Raw genomic sequence first — 17,809 nt, forward strand, 5'->3', positions numbered from 1 at the left:
TCTTTCAGTTGTCATTGCTTGTAGTAGCCAAATCAAAACAGCCACGAGGAATCTATACACAGTGGAACATTAAAACCCGCCCCGACAACTAGCGTTTCGGGGATGTAACTGCAGAGCAACGCAGACATAAACGCAGAAGTATAAATGCTCACGACGGCGTCGCCTACGTAAGTAGCCTACGACGTACACTACGGCGTACACCCGACGCAGAAGTATAAATCAGCCTTTAGCCTGGCTCCGCAGCACGAGTTTCCGCAGACTGTGCGCGCACCTCCCCAAACGTAAAGGTTGATTTATACTTCTGCGTCGGACCTACGCCGGAGCCTCTACGCAATAGACTACGCATTGGTTTTTATTTATACTTCTGCATCGTTGTCCGCGTTGACGCGCAATTACACATGCAGAGTGAGCGTGTGACACCCGAGGGAGGGGTTCTAGCAGACCAATCACAGCGCTTGCGTCCGCGTAGAATTGACGCGTTGTTACATTTTTGGAGAGGTGCATGTCAGGGTACGTCGATGGGTATACGGCGTATGGTACACGTCTATGCGTATGCTACGCCGTACCTACAGCGGAACGACAGGGGCCGACTCAAGTAATTCTCTTAACCATCGGGAATCAACGGTGAGAAGAAGAAAAGTCCACACGTGACAATGTTTATTTTAGTACATCACCACACCACCAATAACACACTAAAAAAAGAATCGTGTAAAATACAGTAAACCCTAAAATTATTACTTGTGACATTAGAACAAAATATGTGGATATAAAAACGTTTATGTAGGATATACAACTAAATTAATGATCTCTTAAATATTTTCTAATTTCACTAAATATTTCATTAAGTTTCTTTCATTAAGGCTTTTTTTTTTTGTAACAGCCGCAGTGCGCCAGTCTAAATAGTTGCTACATTTACAAAATGATCCTATTATAGCAGACATAATTAAGCCTTTGAATAAAAATAAAGTAAACATTTTATTAAAATTTTCACACAACTAAATGAAAATACAAAATATGTAAGATATCGTTAATTTAGTTGTATAGGCTACGCTCTCGTGTCCATTTATTTTGTTCTAATGTCAAAAGTATTAATCTCAAGGTTTACTGCTTTACATTATTCTTTTGTAGTGTGGTTTTGTTGAAGTGTAGCCAACTAAAATAAACATTCACGTGTGTACCTTACTTCTTCTCACAGAGATGGATTGGAGTAGGTTTGGAGGGCAATTACTCCGAGTCGCCTCAAAGAGCTAGTAGGCTAGCACAACGGTGAGCGCGTCTAGTAGGCTATAAATGCCTCGTCCTTTGGGGGAGGCTCGCGATGTGGAGCCAGGCAAAGGTATTAAACAAAGCTTAAAGGAGAACTCCGGTCAATTTTAACATTGAGCTCAATTTTTAGTAAATTTGGAGTGCTGTCAATACAGAGAACAACGACAAAAATCGGTGTTGCCTACACTGTGTTATCCTATTTTTAAAATTTGCACCCTATTGACTTCAATGGGGCAAGTTTTAAACCTGCTTTTATCCTCTTAACATATTTGATGTGTCATTACAAGTGCCCAGCCATGTTGAGTGATTCCTTAAGAGTGAACACGAGTGAATCTGACTGCAGTAGATGTGAAAGATATGAATAAAAATGATGTTATTTCAGCCAGTGCACATACCTGTATTTAGTTCCTGTTTTCGGTCGAAGTCCAAAGTAGTCGATTGTCGAGTTGACGCGCATAGGTTTAGTTACTTAGATCACGCGCGTGAACTCGACAATCGACTACTTTGGACTTCGACCGAAAACAGGAACTAAATACAGGTATTTGCGCTTGTTGAATTAACATCATTTTTATGAATATCTTTCACATCTAATGCAGTCAGATTCACCGTGTTCACTCTGAAGGAATCCCTCAACATGGCTGGGCACTTGTAATGACACATCAAGGATGTTAAGAGGATAAAAGCAGGTTTAAAACTTGCCCCATTGAAGTCAATAGGGTGCAAATTTTAAAAATAGGATAACACGGTGTAGGCAACACCGATTTTTGTCGTTGTTCTCTGTATTGACAGCACTCCAAATTTACTAAAAATTGAGCTCAATGTTAAAATTGACCGGAGTTCTCCTTTAACGTCTGAAGAACGACAGACGAGCAAGGCTCCATTTCTGGACTTTTAATCGGAACGCAAGAACAACTGTACACAAATACACCAGCCTAACGCACTCGCTCGTTTCTCTCTCCCCGCGCCTTTTGAACTCCCAATAACTGCCGGTGTAAATTAAAACCGCAATTTCACAAAAATGATAAAGAGTCTGTGGGCTATATATCATATAATACACAACTGGGCAGGTTTAGGGTTGGGTTGGGTTACATGTTCAAACGTGTCTGGAAAAAAAGTAAATGTAAATAAAATAATGCTGGCTGATTAAATTGAGAATCACACTCCAACATGTCATAATGGGAAAATTATAACCCAATATATAATTTTCATGACAATAACATTCCCATGTCCATGATTTCATACATCTATTTTGTAAGTATTTCAAGTGTAACAAGACCCTTTTCAATTACAATTGATGTGTTAACTATTTTTGATTCAGTGCCTATATTGCAATACAATATAGTCACACTAGCAACGCTCTCCCACATATTTTGCTATTATAATTGAGCTTTTCTTCATTGTTGGTATAAGTAGCAGGTGGTGGTAATTGACAAGAAATGTAGTTTTACATCATCATGCTGATTACATTTCTTGAGTCATTCAGCAACACCCTTACAAAAAAATGGAGAATCAATAATATAATGAATAAGTGTTTTCTTGATCACTGACCAATAATAAAAGTTAGTTAATCCCTTTACCACTAGATGCTTTGCCACAAACACAGTGCATGTACATTTCATTTTCATAAACAATTTTCATTGTTAATGTCTGCTTATATGCATTGAAATTCATATGGTGAAGTTTTAGTTTTATTAGCTTTCCTGTAGCTCAAACTGAAGAATATGACACAAGCCAATGTCATGGGTTTGAATCCCAGAGAAGGCATGACCTGATATCTGAACCTTAAATGCAAAGCAAGTCTCTTTGGATAAAAGCGGCTGTTGAATATATAACTGCAAATATAAAGTATGATTTATTACTACACACTCCGTAAATGTTGCAGTGTTTAACCCCTTGATTGTGAGTACATTTATTCATTAAGTCACACAAGTTCTGTTCCTTTTTATTTCTGTCACAAAATGTACAGATCATTTCTTAAAATGTAAAAAAGTATTTTCATTATGTTCTCAATGCATCATTTATATTTGTGATCAAGCACAATTACTGAAAATAATGGAACTCTCTGCAAAAATCAGTATTTTACAGCAACACTAGTTTCATGAAGTATTACTGACCCTGCAAAAATGTTATTTGACAAATGATCAAACTTCATTACTAATTCTAGAAAATTACCCTCTTAGATTAATGAAACTAATTCTGAACATGTTTGCTCATTTAGGCAACATCAGGCAATACTTTTTCTCATGTTTCTGTAAATTAGATAATTGGGTGAAACTCTTCCCACATAAAAAGCACTGGTGCGGCTTCTCTCCAGTGTGAATTCTCTCATGATCTTTCAGACTTCCTGACTGAGCAAAACTCTTCCCACAGTGTGAGCACTTAAACGGTTTCTCTCCAGTGTGAACTCTCTGGTGTTGTTTTAAGTGGCTGGATTTAATGAAGGTCTTCCCACAGTCAAAGCACACATAAGGTCTCACACCAGTATGAAAACTTTCATGCTCTTTTAAATTTTCCAGTCGTGAAAAACTCTTTTCACAAAAAGAACAAAAGTGAGGCTTCACACCAGTATGGACATTAAGGTGTGCTCTTAAGTTTGATGAATAAACAAATGTTTTCTCACACTGATCACAGCTGAACGATCTCACTCCAGAATGAGAGAGCAGATGATCTTCGAGAGAGCTTTTGCACCCGAAACTCTTTCCACACTGAATGCATGTGAACGGTTTTTCTCCAGTGTGAATTCTCATGTGTTTCTTGAGGTTTGATGCATTTGTGAAACTATTTCCACACTGAGAGCAGGTTAAAGATCCACTGACTCCAATTTTTCCAGCACTTTTCAGCATTAAATTATTTTCAGTTTGTGAAATGACTGCGTTTCCATCTTCATTTGTGGAATGAGGTCTTCGAAACTCATGTTTCAAACCTTTCACATCCATAGGATCTAAGACAAATTCCCATAATTCAAATAAAGAAGGACAAGTTAGAAACAAGAAAGAAGTTAGAAAATGAAATATGATACCACAATTTTAGGAGTCAGTCATTAAAGAGAATGAAGGAAAACACCAACCTATTTGTTCCTCTGTATCTTCATCTTTTATTCTGCAGGGTTCTTCCTTAATCTCCATCTTTACAATAGTATGTCCGTAGTTTCTCCTGGAGTAATTCCTCCTGCTTGCTTCTTCTTCTTCTCCTGTGGGAAGATGGGAATATTTCCCAGCATTTAAAGGGTAACTCACCAAAATTGATCCTAGGCTATTTTTGTTAGTCTACCCGAGTCAAACATTCGTGTAAAATCATAATTAGAATGGAAACTCCACTTTTAAGTTTGACCGTATTTTCGTTTTTGGTCAAAATGCCTTTTGAATGGGAGTGCATGGAGGCACTTATGAAATTTAAATACAAAATTAAATTTAATATTGTAGTAGTCATAAACAAAGGTTTACTTTAGTTCAGATTAACATTTGAGGGCAGCAATTGTATTCATAATGTCAAAATAAAACCGACGTAATGTTACTTGAAAGCATTATAGCCAGGGGTGCACATAACTTTTTCAGTGAGTTACTCAGGTGAGTACCAGGAGATGGTGTTTGGTACTCACCCCATAATGTAGCGTAGCCACAGCTGTCAATCATGACGTCACATTCCCGTTTTTATAGCATAAAATAACTAACTAAAACCAAACTAATTAAAAAAACTAACACTTAAATTTACATCAGCGTGGGGGGGAAAAACTACCTAAAATGATAGAAAACACCTTTGGAAAAAATTTATTTAAAGTATTATTTGATTGTTCAGATATATTTATTTGTATAAATTAAATATTATGAATCCTTATTAAAGATATTAAACAGCAGTGAATTTTCTCTTTTTATTTTGTTATTTGATCAATATTAAGTGTACAGAAGGCATTAGGTTTATTACGCACTGTCACTTTAAGACCGAGTGTGCAGAATGCAGATCCAATTGCACTGATGTACTGTACGTTCTGTAAAGACATAACCGACTGTGTTTACGTGAATGCTCTCCAAAACTGACATTTAGACATAATGTTGTGTGTATTTGTCCATTCAGATGCGAAAGAGAGCTCGATTCAGTCCTTGCGCGCTGTCTATGTGCAGGACTGCAGCTTCGGGTCGCGTATGTGTGTGTGTTCGCACAGAAAAGCATACCGAATAAAGCTCTCTTTCGCGTCGTCTCTCTTATTCAGATCTATCCATGTCTGCTCTTCTCTTTATCCCAGACGTTTTTTAACGATTTGAGACATGCATCAAGCGCATGCCAACTCGTGTGCGCCGGGTAGATCAGCACGTTACAATTCAAATGTGCGCATCTACCACAAACGCAAATCAGTTCTGACTGGATCTCTTTCCCCAATCGTCCCTCCCTAAATTCCGTCTAGTTTTTATTCGTTGACGTGGTCGTCATTTAAAACGTGAAAAAATTAAATGAACACTGCCTATGTTGCATTTTGGCGACAGTTACCCTTAAAGTACGCAAAGGCGCGTAGTAACACAAGTGGCATTACGCATTCCTGATTTTTGTCGCGCATGCGTACCTGCGTACCAGTTATGTGCACCCCTGATTATAGCCCAACGTTACTATTCCTGCCAAACTTCCATGTTTACAGTTAGTAGTGTTACTACAGTAACTCCATGGTGAATGTTGCTGATCTGTGGACACTGAATAGTTCATTCATGGCACAATGTTTCTTACTGGTTTCCACGTCAGCGCTGTTTGATCCGTTAATAACGGAGAAATGTGAATGTTTCTCACTAGATCTCGCAGCGATGTTATTACTTCAGTGGCGAATTCAAATGCTTTCTTTACTGGATCTCTTAGCGCTGTGTAGTAACAGTGTCGCTTGATCAAGATCGGCTCGCGCTGCATTGGTCCAAATTGATAAACGGTCCGTCAACCACACAATAACGAGTAGCGCAGTTTCGTTCCGCTTACATTACATTTGCCATTTGATGTTGGGCAATTTTGTGGTCGTGCCAGTGTCTCTTACATTATGAGCACGCTAAAATTTTAGTTGGCAGGAAAAACCGTACGGTTTGAAAATGCGTACCGAAAACCGAACGCCTCGTACCGAACGGTTCAATACGAACACGTGTATCGTTACACCCCTATTATTTTATAATGCCATCATATTCTGTGTATGCAATTAGCTTACTCCTCTGTAAATAGAAAAGCCTGACAATATTACTGCTAAATAGCTAAATAATAAGTGCTATTCAGCCATGTTTCTCACAGACACGCCCCAAACTCAAAGATCGGGGCTTAAAGAAAATCATGAGCCTCCCACTTGTATTTACGACATTGTGGTGGCATTCATGTGCGTTTAACTCGCTCTTCACAGACACTCACACAAATACATGCGGGTGTTACGTTTTTAAAATGCAAGTCGATCTACGAGGTTTCGGATGTATTGTTAAATGTCAGTTTTCAGCGTAATGTTCCTCAACTAACCTATTTGTTCCTCTGTATCTTCATCTTTTATTCTGCAGGGTTCTTCCTTAATCTCCATCTTTACAATAGTATGTCCGTAGTTTCTCCTGCTTGCTTCTTCTCCTGTGGGAAGATGAGAATATTCCCAGCATTTAGCAGATGATCATCACACTTACAATCACTAAATTATATTCTCTGAATGATATTTAGTTTAAAGTGTTTTGATCAAACAACTGTTTAGAAACTATTTGACATCTCTAGTTTATTTTTACGCTACTCTTTCATCAGATATGATTTACATGCATTAAAAACTGTTAACCATGATTAATTTGTTCATTGAATAAAATGAAAACAACTAATAATCTTCACAAATTGTTATGTGAAAAAGTTTACTTACACGAGCCTAATAAACAACATCAGTCGGTTCATCTCGATTCATTTCTGAGTGATTCACTAAATAAACTGCCTCTTTTAGGCAGTTTGTTTTTCTATTTGTTTGGATTTATATTTCACCCTATATCTAATACAATGTTTGTATAGGGGCCAAGCGCAAAGACAACAAACCATGCCAACATGTCTGGGAGTGTCAGACCAACTGCAACAATGAGCAATTAAAGAGGATTTTAGCCAAAATAGGTGAAAAAAATCATATACAGTTAGGGCTGGGACGGTATGGATTTTTTCTTACCGCGGTTGAAAAGCAAGAAATTCCCGCGGTATAGCGGTAAACCGCTTTAGGATCAGTCTCCTTAATGTCATGGGATATTGCGCTCCCCAACTCGCGAAAGGTCGGATCTGCTCCATCTTTTGATGATAAGTTTTGTTTAGAAAATCTTGAATCCATGTAAGACAGTCATTAGACATAATCCATGTCATTAGAATCAATGAATCCATGTCATTAGACACAACGTGCACACAAGTGCAGGCCAATGTTTGTTTTTTTGCGGTGATGATTGTGACGAGCTCGTGACCGCGGTATTGCGGTAATCGCCCCAGCCCTATACAGTCACTAATAATATGACTTAATGGTTTGTCACTTTTGACTAATAGGTGGCGCAGTTATGAAATTGATGTGGTGTGGTCAGAGTATTGTTTTGAGAGTGGAATTTTGTTTCTAGCCCTTATGGTTCAAAAGTTATTAGCATAAACATGACTCCACATTTGCAATGGTGACAGTTCAGACTGTCCTCTATCAGTGTGCCACATTTCATAACTTTCCCGCAAGCGGTTCTATGGGCTACCATAGACTTCCAGAGCGGAAGAAGAAGAAGAACGCCAACGATTTCAATAGGTGCCTACGCACTATCAGTGCTTGGCCCCTGATAAACCAAAATATACAAATATGTGTGTGTGTATATAAACCATATAAATGAAAATAAATATTGTTCAATCACTAGTACCTACTAGTATCTAGTTCTGGATGTATTGTCATTTTTCTTCTTAGTGTTCCTCAGTAGTTATTTAAAGTGCTTTTTTATTTAAAGCAAATAAATTTATTTAAAGTTATTATGCTTTTTTGAATATTACCTTCCATGCAGTGTGTAATATAGCTGTCTGTGTGAATGTAAGTCAAAAAAAACTTCTTGTAAGAGACTCCAAAACACAATAGAGCTCGGGATCGTTTCGTCACGTCGCAATGCATTGTGGGAATCACGGTACGGAAGTACCGTATTTTCCGGACTATAAGTCGCATCAGTCAAAAAAATGCGTCATGAAGAGGAAAAAAACATATATAAATCGCACTGGACTATAAGTCGCATTTATTTAGAAATTTATTTCACAAAATCCAAGACCAAGAACAGTCATTTAATCTGGAAAGGCAAGTTATTCAGCTCCACAACAGCACACAGAACAACAGCTGAATGGGTGTCCGGCATGTTAACGTAACACAGGGTTTCCCGCTGCACTTTGGAACTAAGGCGGCCGCCTAAGCAACACACGCCTGCCGCCTTTAACTACGTCGTCAACAAAATGTATATGAGCGATATCCGCCGTGTTACTCTGTCCTGTTTAGAGCTCAGATTCTCTGCCCGAGCCCGATATTTCCCGCCGCTATCCTCGGGCCGGGCCCGTGATCTAGAGACGTGCGGCGCGGGACTAGATGTGATGGCCAAGTGCGAGCGCGGGCGGTAGCCTAATGCACTCACTATGTGTGTGCGGGCTGCGGGAGAATAAAACGATTAAATAGAAATATATGAATAAAACATATAAAACTAATAAATTGTTATTCCTCTGTTGCAGAAAAACAACAACAACTAAACAAAATAGAAACGATTTACAGGCCAGAGTTTCTATTTGTAACATGTTTGCAACGTTGAGCGATGTAGCCAATCACAGACATATGTGTTAATTTCTGGAACGCAATGGCCAATCAGAAGCATTTAAGACAGAATCCCCTCACCGCTCAAAACGGACTTTTTGTTCAGTGCTGAATTCTGCATGCTGGCAAATCCTCTGATTATAAAAGATATTATGAAAGATTCATTGTGCAGTCAGCTTCATTGATAATAACAGAGATGTATGAGATCGAGATGAACTGATGTCAGCTTTTTAAGAATTATTAAGAGAGCGCATTCATGGCAAACCATGCACGCAGCCTGCTAGCTTTTATGTTAAATTAACAGTGGATTGTGAATGTTAATGCTTTAATAGCATAATTTATCAGGAGCATTTATGCTGATGTGTATGGCGACACGTAGGCTAACACAAAGTTAAGTTACACAAAGTTATCCGCTGATTGTTTTAAGGTCTATGTGCGATGCAAGGCGCTGCTGCCGCGAGGCTAGAAAGCTCCTGGCTGTTCTAGAAAGGAGACTGATCCAATGCAGCAAAGATATTTAACGGCTAAAGCCCGCAGTACAGCCTATTGGCTCTGTTGTATCCCCAGAATTCCGATCGGCGCACAGGGACAAAAATAAATAAATATTTTCACAGAGTAAAGTCTTCTCTACGAAATGCAATGCAAGAGATCGCACGGGCGCCTCCGCGTCCTGATTCCAGGCAATTGGTTGATGAAACATTGATTAAAATTAAGATACAATTTATACAAATCGAAATATGATTTAAAGAAAGGCTTTTTACAAAAAAAATCTTAATAAAGTGGTCAAAATAATCTCTGACCCATCTTATGATCCTACTCATGCTGTTCACTTTTCATATACCGGTAATCAACATAGATTAAATTAAAATAATAAAATAACATTATATTATGAAAACATAAATATGGAATATAATTTAATTACTGCCTTATGAAAATTTGACTATTTCAAAGTGTGCTCGTTTTTTTCTGAGGTAACAACATTTAACTAATTTAAGTATGTCTAGCAAAAAATGTAAATCATAGCCTAGATTTCGTTTTGCCAGCACTTTATTTAGACATCATTCCATTTCTGTTCTAAATGTGAAATAATAAATGTAATAAATGTGTTCCTTATTATGTTTAATTGCCTTAGCTTCTGGTGTGTGCACTGGTGTTTGCGTGAAATTCTGTTGATGGGGGGTGGGGGATTTAAAGCGGTTTATTTCTATAGCGGGGGAATTTCTTGCTTTTCAGTCCCTCCAGAAAAACGTGATTATGCGATCGCATGATTCAATGCAAAATCAGCCAAAGTCCGCATATTTATGCGGGGGGCGCATTTTTTCAAATACGCCGCACTTTCGCCGCATAAATTGCAGATTTCCGCGCGCAAAATATGCGGGCTTGCATGATTTCATAATCCCCGCATTTTCGTTGCAAAAAGTCACATATATCATACCAGAAAGTTGAAAAATGTTGCGTTTACTTCAAACAAGCGCAGCCATTTGCCCTGTTGCCATGGGAACGTTATGAAGTGACGTAATTGCGCGACATTATTGAAAAGCTGCAAACCCCGTAATGCTGATGAAACCATGATGAAGCTCGCAAATCATTCTCATTTGCCAACAAACATAAGCGCAAAAGACCGCGCAAAGCAGTTTCCCAGTGTGTTACATGACAGTGGGGGCAAATTATTTTGTACTCCGTGCAACTGTGTGTTGGACCACAGGCGGAAGTTGACGCTGGACAACCACTTTGCCACTTTGTCATTTTTACAGAAGTTGTAGCATATTCATTTTGTAAAGCTACAGAACTTGTTCGACTCATCAATGTTTTGTAAGTTTGAGCCATGTGTTTATTAAGGTCTGAAATAAAACAAGATGAGAACTTAAATATTCCCAGCACTTTATGTGAGGTAGTATGCTTGCTTATCATAGGAAGTAATAAGAAATGACTCTTTACATTAAAGTAGTAGCCTAGTGAATAGGGTGTTGGGGGAAAAATTTTTTTTTCTCTTTTTCATCATACTGCAGTTTTTGCAAGTTCCCGCAATTTCATCGCATAAAATTGCTGCAGTTACTGAATGATGTCCTGTATGAACAAAATGACGAGGTATTAAAAACATACAAAAACAACATTGTTTCCACTGTTCGATCGCACCCGCGCCTCTCTCTCTCTCACACACACACACGCACGCATTCCAGCATTGCAATCTCAGATTATGTCCCTAAAGAACCCGCATATAAAGTAGTTCTGCATTTTATTAATTAATTTGCATGCAAGTTTTATTTATTTTTATACGTGACGTCCGTACCGTTTCGGTTCAATGTGAATACATGTACCTTTCCACCCCTATTCTTCAGTGTACAAATAAGTACATGCAAGTTACAGAAAGCACTGATGACTGTTTTAAGGGGAACATAGGAATTAAGTTGTGCAGGCTCTGGCTTTTTAATAGACAGATAGTCTAGCCTCATGCTACATATCTTCGCTATGATGACTACTTTTCCATTGATTGCACTTGAGCAAACGTCCCCAACCAACCCTCGGTAAACTGATTGTACGCCTCCAGTGATTTCCAGGCTCGGAATTGCTTGCTCACGTGTAAAAACTCCTAGCCAATACCAGATAATGGTACACATGATAATACTGTAACGTTATCTGCGGCAAAGCTGCATAATAAGTGCTCATGCAGTGCTTCCTTCGTTAGCACATACAGATCCACACCATTTATGACTGAAATGTTCGCATTGTACCTCTCTCTGTCTTGTGTTAATAGAGTCTCTTTATAATCTCTGTCACTTCATGATTTTCGTAACATTATAAACAAAGAAATATTCGAAATTTGCTTGTAAAACTTTGTAAACACAGCAGCTTATCATAGACAGTATGCAGCTTATGCCATCAAAGATGGCGTCTCCGGGGAGGTCATGTGACATTAATTGGCCTGTGGGAACTATGTATACGGTATAGTATATAGTGCTGTGTTGAAAAAATCGATTCACCAATTCTGAATCGATTTTCATATTAATTTCTAAAGATCGATCCGTAACTCAGAGGATCGATTTAAAGGGGTCATGACATGAGAAACCAAATTTGCCTTGATCTTTTGGTATATAAGAGGTCTTTGTACCATTAAAACGTCCTGCAAGTTTCATAGCTTAAGACTTCCTCCCCATTATAAACGAATAATTTATTTAATCAAGCTCTAAATACAGCTCGTTCTGGACCCATGGTAAGAAGTGACGTCACGGTACGAAGTGACGTACCAGCGTTTGCATATGGCCTCCAGCGCAAGGCAACTACGCTTAAAGCGCAAGACAACTACGCTCATTTCGTATCATTGTCGCGCCTCACAAGTGTTCAGTCGACGGACAGCGAGTGGGTCTGTGTACAGGGAAATTACGATGCCACGCAGATGTGCTGTTCCTGGCTGTGGACAAACAACATCTTTGAATACGCTGCTGAAAGATCCAGTCGTCAGGGGAAAATGGATGCACTTTATTTTTTGCGGACGTCTCAGTCACGGCAGTGTTAGTTTAAGCGTTTGTTCTATAACGTTACATTTGAAGGATGACTGTTTTGAGAACAAATCCCAAAATGATGCTGGCTTTGCCAGAAAACTGTTGCTCAAAGATAAGCCGACTATATTCTGGGCTCAACATCGACGACGCAAACTGTAAGTAATGTATTTAAAACTTTAAACTACTTTTTAAATACGCTGAATCCGCATAATGTTCTGGCTGGGGGCGTTAATAATTGATGCATAGGCACTGACGTTAGCCAATCATAACAGTGGGCGTTAACACTGAACTCTTAAAGGGGAAACACCCCCAAACAGACTGTTTGAATCAGAGGATGAGAAACAGGGTGGGAAAAGGTCATAAATCACTACATTGGAAAAGTTTTTTTGTAAAAAAAACTATAGTAATACTATAATTGCACCTAAGGGAACATAATAATAAAATAAAAAAAACCATGTCATGACCCCTTTAATAACAGGCCTACATTTTCCCCATAAACACACTGAGACATAGCGACCGGCGGCGCTGCTAATCTAATGTGGTTTCTCTGAATCCACTTGTTGACCGTCCATAAAGGAGGAAAGAGCCGTTCACATAGCGCGTTTTTTGCGCGTGCAAATTCGTTTTCCAGGTGCGCCTCTGTTCATGGTTGCATAGCAACGGCAGACGCAACGGGAAAGCACGCGCTTGTGGAAAAGAGAAAGCGGTGCAAACTGCGCTCTCCATGATGACGAGGAAGTATCAAATAATTAATTGATTTCTAGCCCTTGCATTAGCTTTACCACTAGATATATTCATTGAGATGAGAAATAAAAAGCCGCCCTGTACAGCGATGATCAGCTGTTCGGCCGAGCTTTCCATGTTGTTACGGAAAGGCCGCTGGTTTTTGTCACATGACCTGTTGAGATGCATTGAAGTGCTTCTCTGAATTTGCACGCGCATAAAACGCGATATGTGAACAGCCCCTATCCCCTAAGTGGTATCGTGTGCGGTACCATTCATTAACATTACTTAATGCCTTATCATTAATGTATAACATCAACACATTGAGTGAACAATACATTTTTACAACATTAATGTATGTTTGTGAATGTTATTTAATACAAACACTTGATTGTTCATGAACAGTTAAAACTTTTGATTTAAAAAATATAAGATCGGATCAGATCGAATCGAATAATGATAATCGATTCAAGATCTTGAGAATCGGAATCGAATCGATTCTTGAAATTTGAATCGATACCCAGCCCTAATAGTATAGCCAACTTTTTTTTGTCACGGTCCATACTCTTTCTCGGTGCCGGTGGAGACCGGCCGGCTATGCTATTACCTTATTCCAAACCGGCCTTTGCGTTACCTCTAAAATGGCCACCGATACCCACAATGCACCGTTCCATAACGTCTACGCCCGAGCTCTATAGGGGTTATGCGCAACATTCTTCCGGGTTCTACAAAACGGGTATAACTACTTCCGGCTGTCAGCTACTGAGGTAAACACAGCGTAGTAATAGCAACCTTTTATAGCCTGTGTTTACAGGAGCTACCCATACTATCAATTTCCGATGTACACCGTATTGCCAAACAGACGTCCAGCCCCGAGTACTCTTAGACAAAGGATTTAAGTTTTGCGCCTTTTTTTTTTTTTTACTCTAAAGTTTAATCAGAAATAAGAATGTTATTATAATAAGCAAAAATTAACAGAAAATTAACAGTTACCTCAGAGATCAAATACCGCTGCGGAAGTGAAAAGCGGAAATGCTTAGACCCGTTTTCCGGTTCGAACGCTGGGCGCTCCGCATAACCCCTATTAGGAGCCTTAATAGCGCCACTTTAACAGAATGAAGGAAAACACCAACCTATTTGTTCCTCTGTATCTTCATCTTTTATTCTGCAGGGTTCTTCCTTAATCTCCATCTTTACAATAGTATGTCCGTAGTTTGTCCTGGAGTAATTCCTCCTGCTTGCTTCTTCTTCTTCTCCTGTGGGAAGATGGGAATATTCCCAGCATTTAGCAGATGATCATCACACTTACAATCACTAAATTATATTCTCTGAATAATATTCAGTTTAAAGTGTTTTGATCAAACAACTGTTTAAAAACAATTTGACTTCTCGTTTATTTTTTACGTTGCTCTTTCGTCTAAAACCCTGTTTATCATGATTAATTTGTTCATTAAATTAAATGAAAACAAGTCATAATCTTTACAAAATTTTATGTGAAAAAACAGTCAGTAACGGGTTTACGTTTTACGAGCGTAATGAACAACATAAGTCGGTTCATCTCGATTCATTTCTGATAACGTTAGATTCACTTAATGAACTGACTCGTTTATTCGTTTGGATTTATATTTCACCTTATAAATAATAAAATGAATGTACTCACAGTCTGAAAACCAGCAGATTTAGAGCAGAATTATGTTGTTTATGTTCCCTTCCCTCCTTCTCATAGACTCGGGTGTGTGTCATTGCTTCGGTTGCTCGAGCGCCTCTACTGGCGGAAACCATATTAAACTATCTAAACTTCATAGATTAAAGGCCGTGCTGCAGGTTAACCACCACTGTCGATTAATGGGTACATAAAGCACTCAAGATATGTATATCATTTTTAAAATGTCTCAAAAATGGTCTTAAAGACCAGTTTTTTATGTTTTTGGTATTAACAGGGTTTTTTTTCACGCAATTCGGTGATGACGTCACCTTAGGGAGAAGTGGAGGAAAGGTAGCCTCAGCCTAGTATTATGGCGACTGACTGGGATGAGGAAGAGATGGCAAGAGCCAACATGTATGATGACCCACAGCCGTATAATTTCGAACCTGCCAGACGTGAGAGGCCAAATGAGGAATTGCCAAGAACTGATGGCCGTCAAAGCCAATTAAATGCATGGTCCGAGGAGAATGAGTGAAGAGTTGCAACGCAGCAATGAGCACTGGAGCTAGTCTACGAGCAGCAGTGCACAATAACGACACACATTATTTTTTTAATGTCATTGAATAGCACGTTGAGTGAAAAATCAACGTTTTCTTTATATCTAGTGGCAGTGAATGTGATCATGACGTTAGTTTCGATAAGTACCGGTAACCTTTGTCATAGTACTGGTAAACTTTGTCTTTGTCATCTAGAAATAGAAAGGCTATATGCTAGCTATATGGGCGTTTCTAAGCGTTTCTCTTTCTCCGGTGAAAATGTTGTTGCAAACGTAGCCGCCGCGTGTCTGTCGCTGTGTTTGGCAGGTGCTTGTGCGGGCGGTGCCGTCCCATGGAAACTGCGTTGGAAAGCTTGTGCTGTAGGGCAGTGAGTGCGTTTTGGTCGCTGATCGAGGAGCTCACCCCGCGACCAGATGTGACGTGCCTCACTCAGCATCCAGGATTTGAGGCATGCTGCCTGAACCCGTTTGTGCTGGAGATAGCATACACACATCTCAGGCAGGATCATGGTCCCCTTCAAGCCAGCACACCCGAGTATGTTAATTATTTGTTTACTTTTTACACAAAGTCTTATGAACCAACTTAAACAGTTATAGGTGACTAGAGATGTGTTGTATATACAATGATCATGTTTCCAACATACTCATCCCTAGGCAATACCGGTACACTACATACAGGCAGTATTGGGCTTTAGGTTCACCTGCACAGGCAGTAAACATACCCACACATATGACAATCATGGCAAATCTAAGAGGTTATGTTTTGGTGTAGGCTATGTTTTAATTTCATCAACGTGTATGGAAATGTCCTGCATGCATAGAATTTGGCAACGTATGTTTTAGACAGCATATCAACCACTCAAACATTGAATCATACCAGAAATACCCAAGATTTACCGTGATTTACCTGTGTCACAAGTGGAGGAGGAAGGCAGGGGGTCATCTATCGTGGCACCGACACTGTCCACGGTCTCCTGCATCGAGGCATCTGTCAATATCTTGCGCACAGAAATCCAAAATGGTCAGCAACACGATCACGGTTAAATACATGTGAAAGAAAACCGCAATAATCAATTTCCATCCACTTTAAATCAAGCAGCTAAATCAAACACACACACGGTTGTGAAAGTCGCTTGATTATCACCAGTGATCCAAACACTAACTTTAGCCAAGGCGCTATCTAGCTAAATATCTAACAGTTAGGCGCTAACTAGCTAAATATGACAAGCTTCTGGACATTGCACTTTTATTTTGGTTCATATTCATGAATCACGAAATGTGCTTTTCTGATGTCAGACTGATTATGACTGTAGTGGAGGGGAAACACGGTAACGTTATGCAGTATACACAGGGCTAGCTAACGTAAACATTAGCATGAGGCTTACCCTGGCCAGCTCTCGCTTGCGGCGGGCGGCACCGACGTTAGTGCTTCTCGGTCTCGATGCAGGGCAGGCAGAGAGGTGCGTGTGCACAGACGGCACGGCGGTCGGGATAAGCTGTACCCGGCTCAGCCTCATCAGCCCAAGAGAAACCATCCTGATATGCCCTGGGTCGTAATCCTCCTCCCTGAAATGCGCGCTGCAGATCTTCGCGTTTGTGGTGACGGAGGACATTGAAAAATTTGCCCGCCTAACACAGACAAATTTTACCCACTGTCTGAGGGTTGCCTTGTTCTTCATAGGGAAGCCATGGACCCTGTGTCCTGTTTGGGTGGAGTTTTTACACCCAGCACACACACAGTAGTTCACCATTGTTACCTACTATAACGTTATATTTCTATCTATCTATCTATGCTAACGTTATTCTATCTGTCTGTCTGTCTAGTCTATTTATCTGAATAACGTTACTCTCGTCACTCTCAAGACGGGCTTTGGTAAATTCTCCCCCCGACGTGACGTCATGCAATGCATTGTGGGGGGAAAGAGAATCGTTGCAAACCGCTGTGAGATAGTACCTACTTTTTCGTATTATATATTCCGTTTTGTGATACCCAACATAAAATACAATGGATAACAGTTTAAATTAGTGATGGGCAATCCGGCTCTTTTTCGCGAGCCGGATCATTTGACTCAGCTCACTGAAATGAGCCGGCTCTTTTGACTCACAAACGGCTCTTTAAAAAACCAACGTGATGGCGGAGAGAGCAGACGCACTATAAATACTAATCACCAATAGTACTATTCATAGTGACTCTGCTCTCTCCGCCATCACGTTGTTTTTTTAAAGAGCCGTTTGTGAGTCAAAAGAGCCGGCTCATTTCAGTGAGCTAAGTCAAATGATCCGGCTCGCGAAAAAGAGCCGGATTGCCCATCCAGTCTAAACGAATGTGTGTGCCCTTTAGGCCTATATAG

The 17,809-nt window shown here is 39.6% G+C and overlaps 2 protein-coding genes across 5 annotated transcripts in view; both read right to left on the minus strand.

Annotated features, from left to right (window-relative positions):
* Nucleotides 1-16,356, minus strand: part of LOC306984769 (uncharacterized protein) — a 41,984-nt gene extending 25,628 nt beyond the window's left edge. The window contains exon 1 of the mRNA XM_079586459.1: nucleotides 14,918-16,356. The gene's annotated coding sequence lies outside the window, so the exon portion shown is untranslated. The remainder of the gene's footprint in view (nucleotides 1-14,917) is intronic.
* On the minus strand, nucleotides 3,193-17,404 carry LOC306984755 (uncharacterized protein). Of its 4 annotated transcripts, none has more exons than XM_079586411.1 (6): nucleotides 16,844-17,402; nucleotides 16,366-16,456; nucleotides 14,391-14,513; nucleotides 6,736-6,837; nucleotides 4,334-4,456; nucleotides 3,193-4,207 (listed from the first exon to the last, which is right to left on the minus strand). In XM_079586411.1, the coding sequence occupies exons 1-6, from the start codon at nucleotides 17,207-17,209 to the stop codon at nucleotides 3,477-3,479; spliced, it is 1,536 nt and encodes a 511-aa protein (XP_079442537.1). In that variant the 5' UTR covers nucleotides 17,210-17,402; the 3' UTR covers nucleotides 3,193-3,476. The 4 variants fall into 4 exon arrangements, with proteins under 4 accessions (XP_079442537.1, XP_079442538.1, XP_079442540.1 ...); XM_079586412.1 differs by having other exon boundaries at nucleotides 14,391-14,507; nucleotides 16,844-17,337; XM_079586414.1 differs by lacking the exon at nucleotides 6,736-6,837 and having other exon boundaries at nucleotides 16,844-17,404.
* Between the last annotated feature and the right edge of the window lie 405 nt (nucleotides 17,405-17,809).

Source organism: Phoxinus phoxinus, assembly GCF_949152265.1.
Source record: "Phoxinus phoxinus genome assembly, chromosome: 17".
Lineage (NCBI taxonomy): Eukaryota > Metazoa > Chordata > Actinopteri > Cypriniformes > Leuciscidae > Phoxinus > Phoxinus phoxinus.

Bases quoted from the DNA above. Each gene is read 5' to 3' on its own strand.
- LOC306984755 (XM_079586411.1), bottom strand. From the start codon at position 17,209: ATGGTGAACTACTGTGTGTGTGCTGGGTGTAAAAACTCCACCCAAACA. The intron at 14,514-16,365 runs GTAAATCACGGT...ATCTTCCCACAG, and splicing joins CTCCTCCACTTGTGACACAG to GAGAAGAAGAAGAAGCAAGC. The intron at 6,838-14,390 runs GTTGGTGTTTTC...ATCTTCCCACAG, and splicing joins AGATACAGAGGAACAAATAG to GAGAAGAAGCAAGCAGGAGA.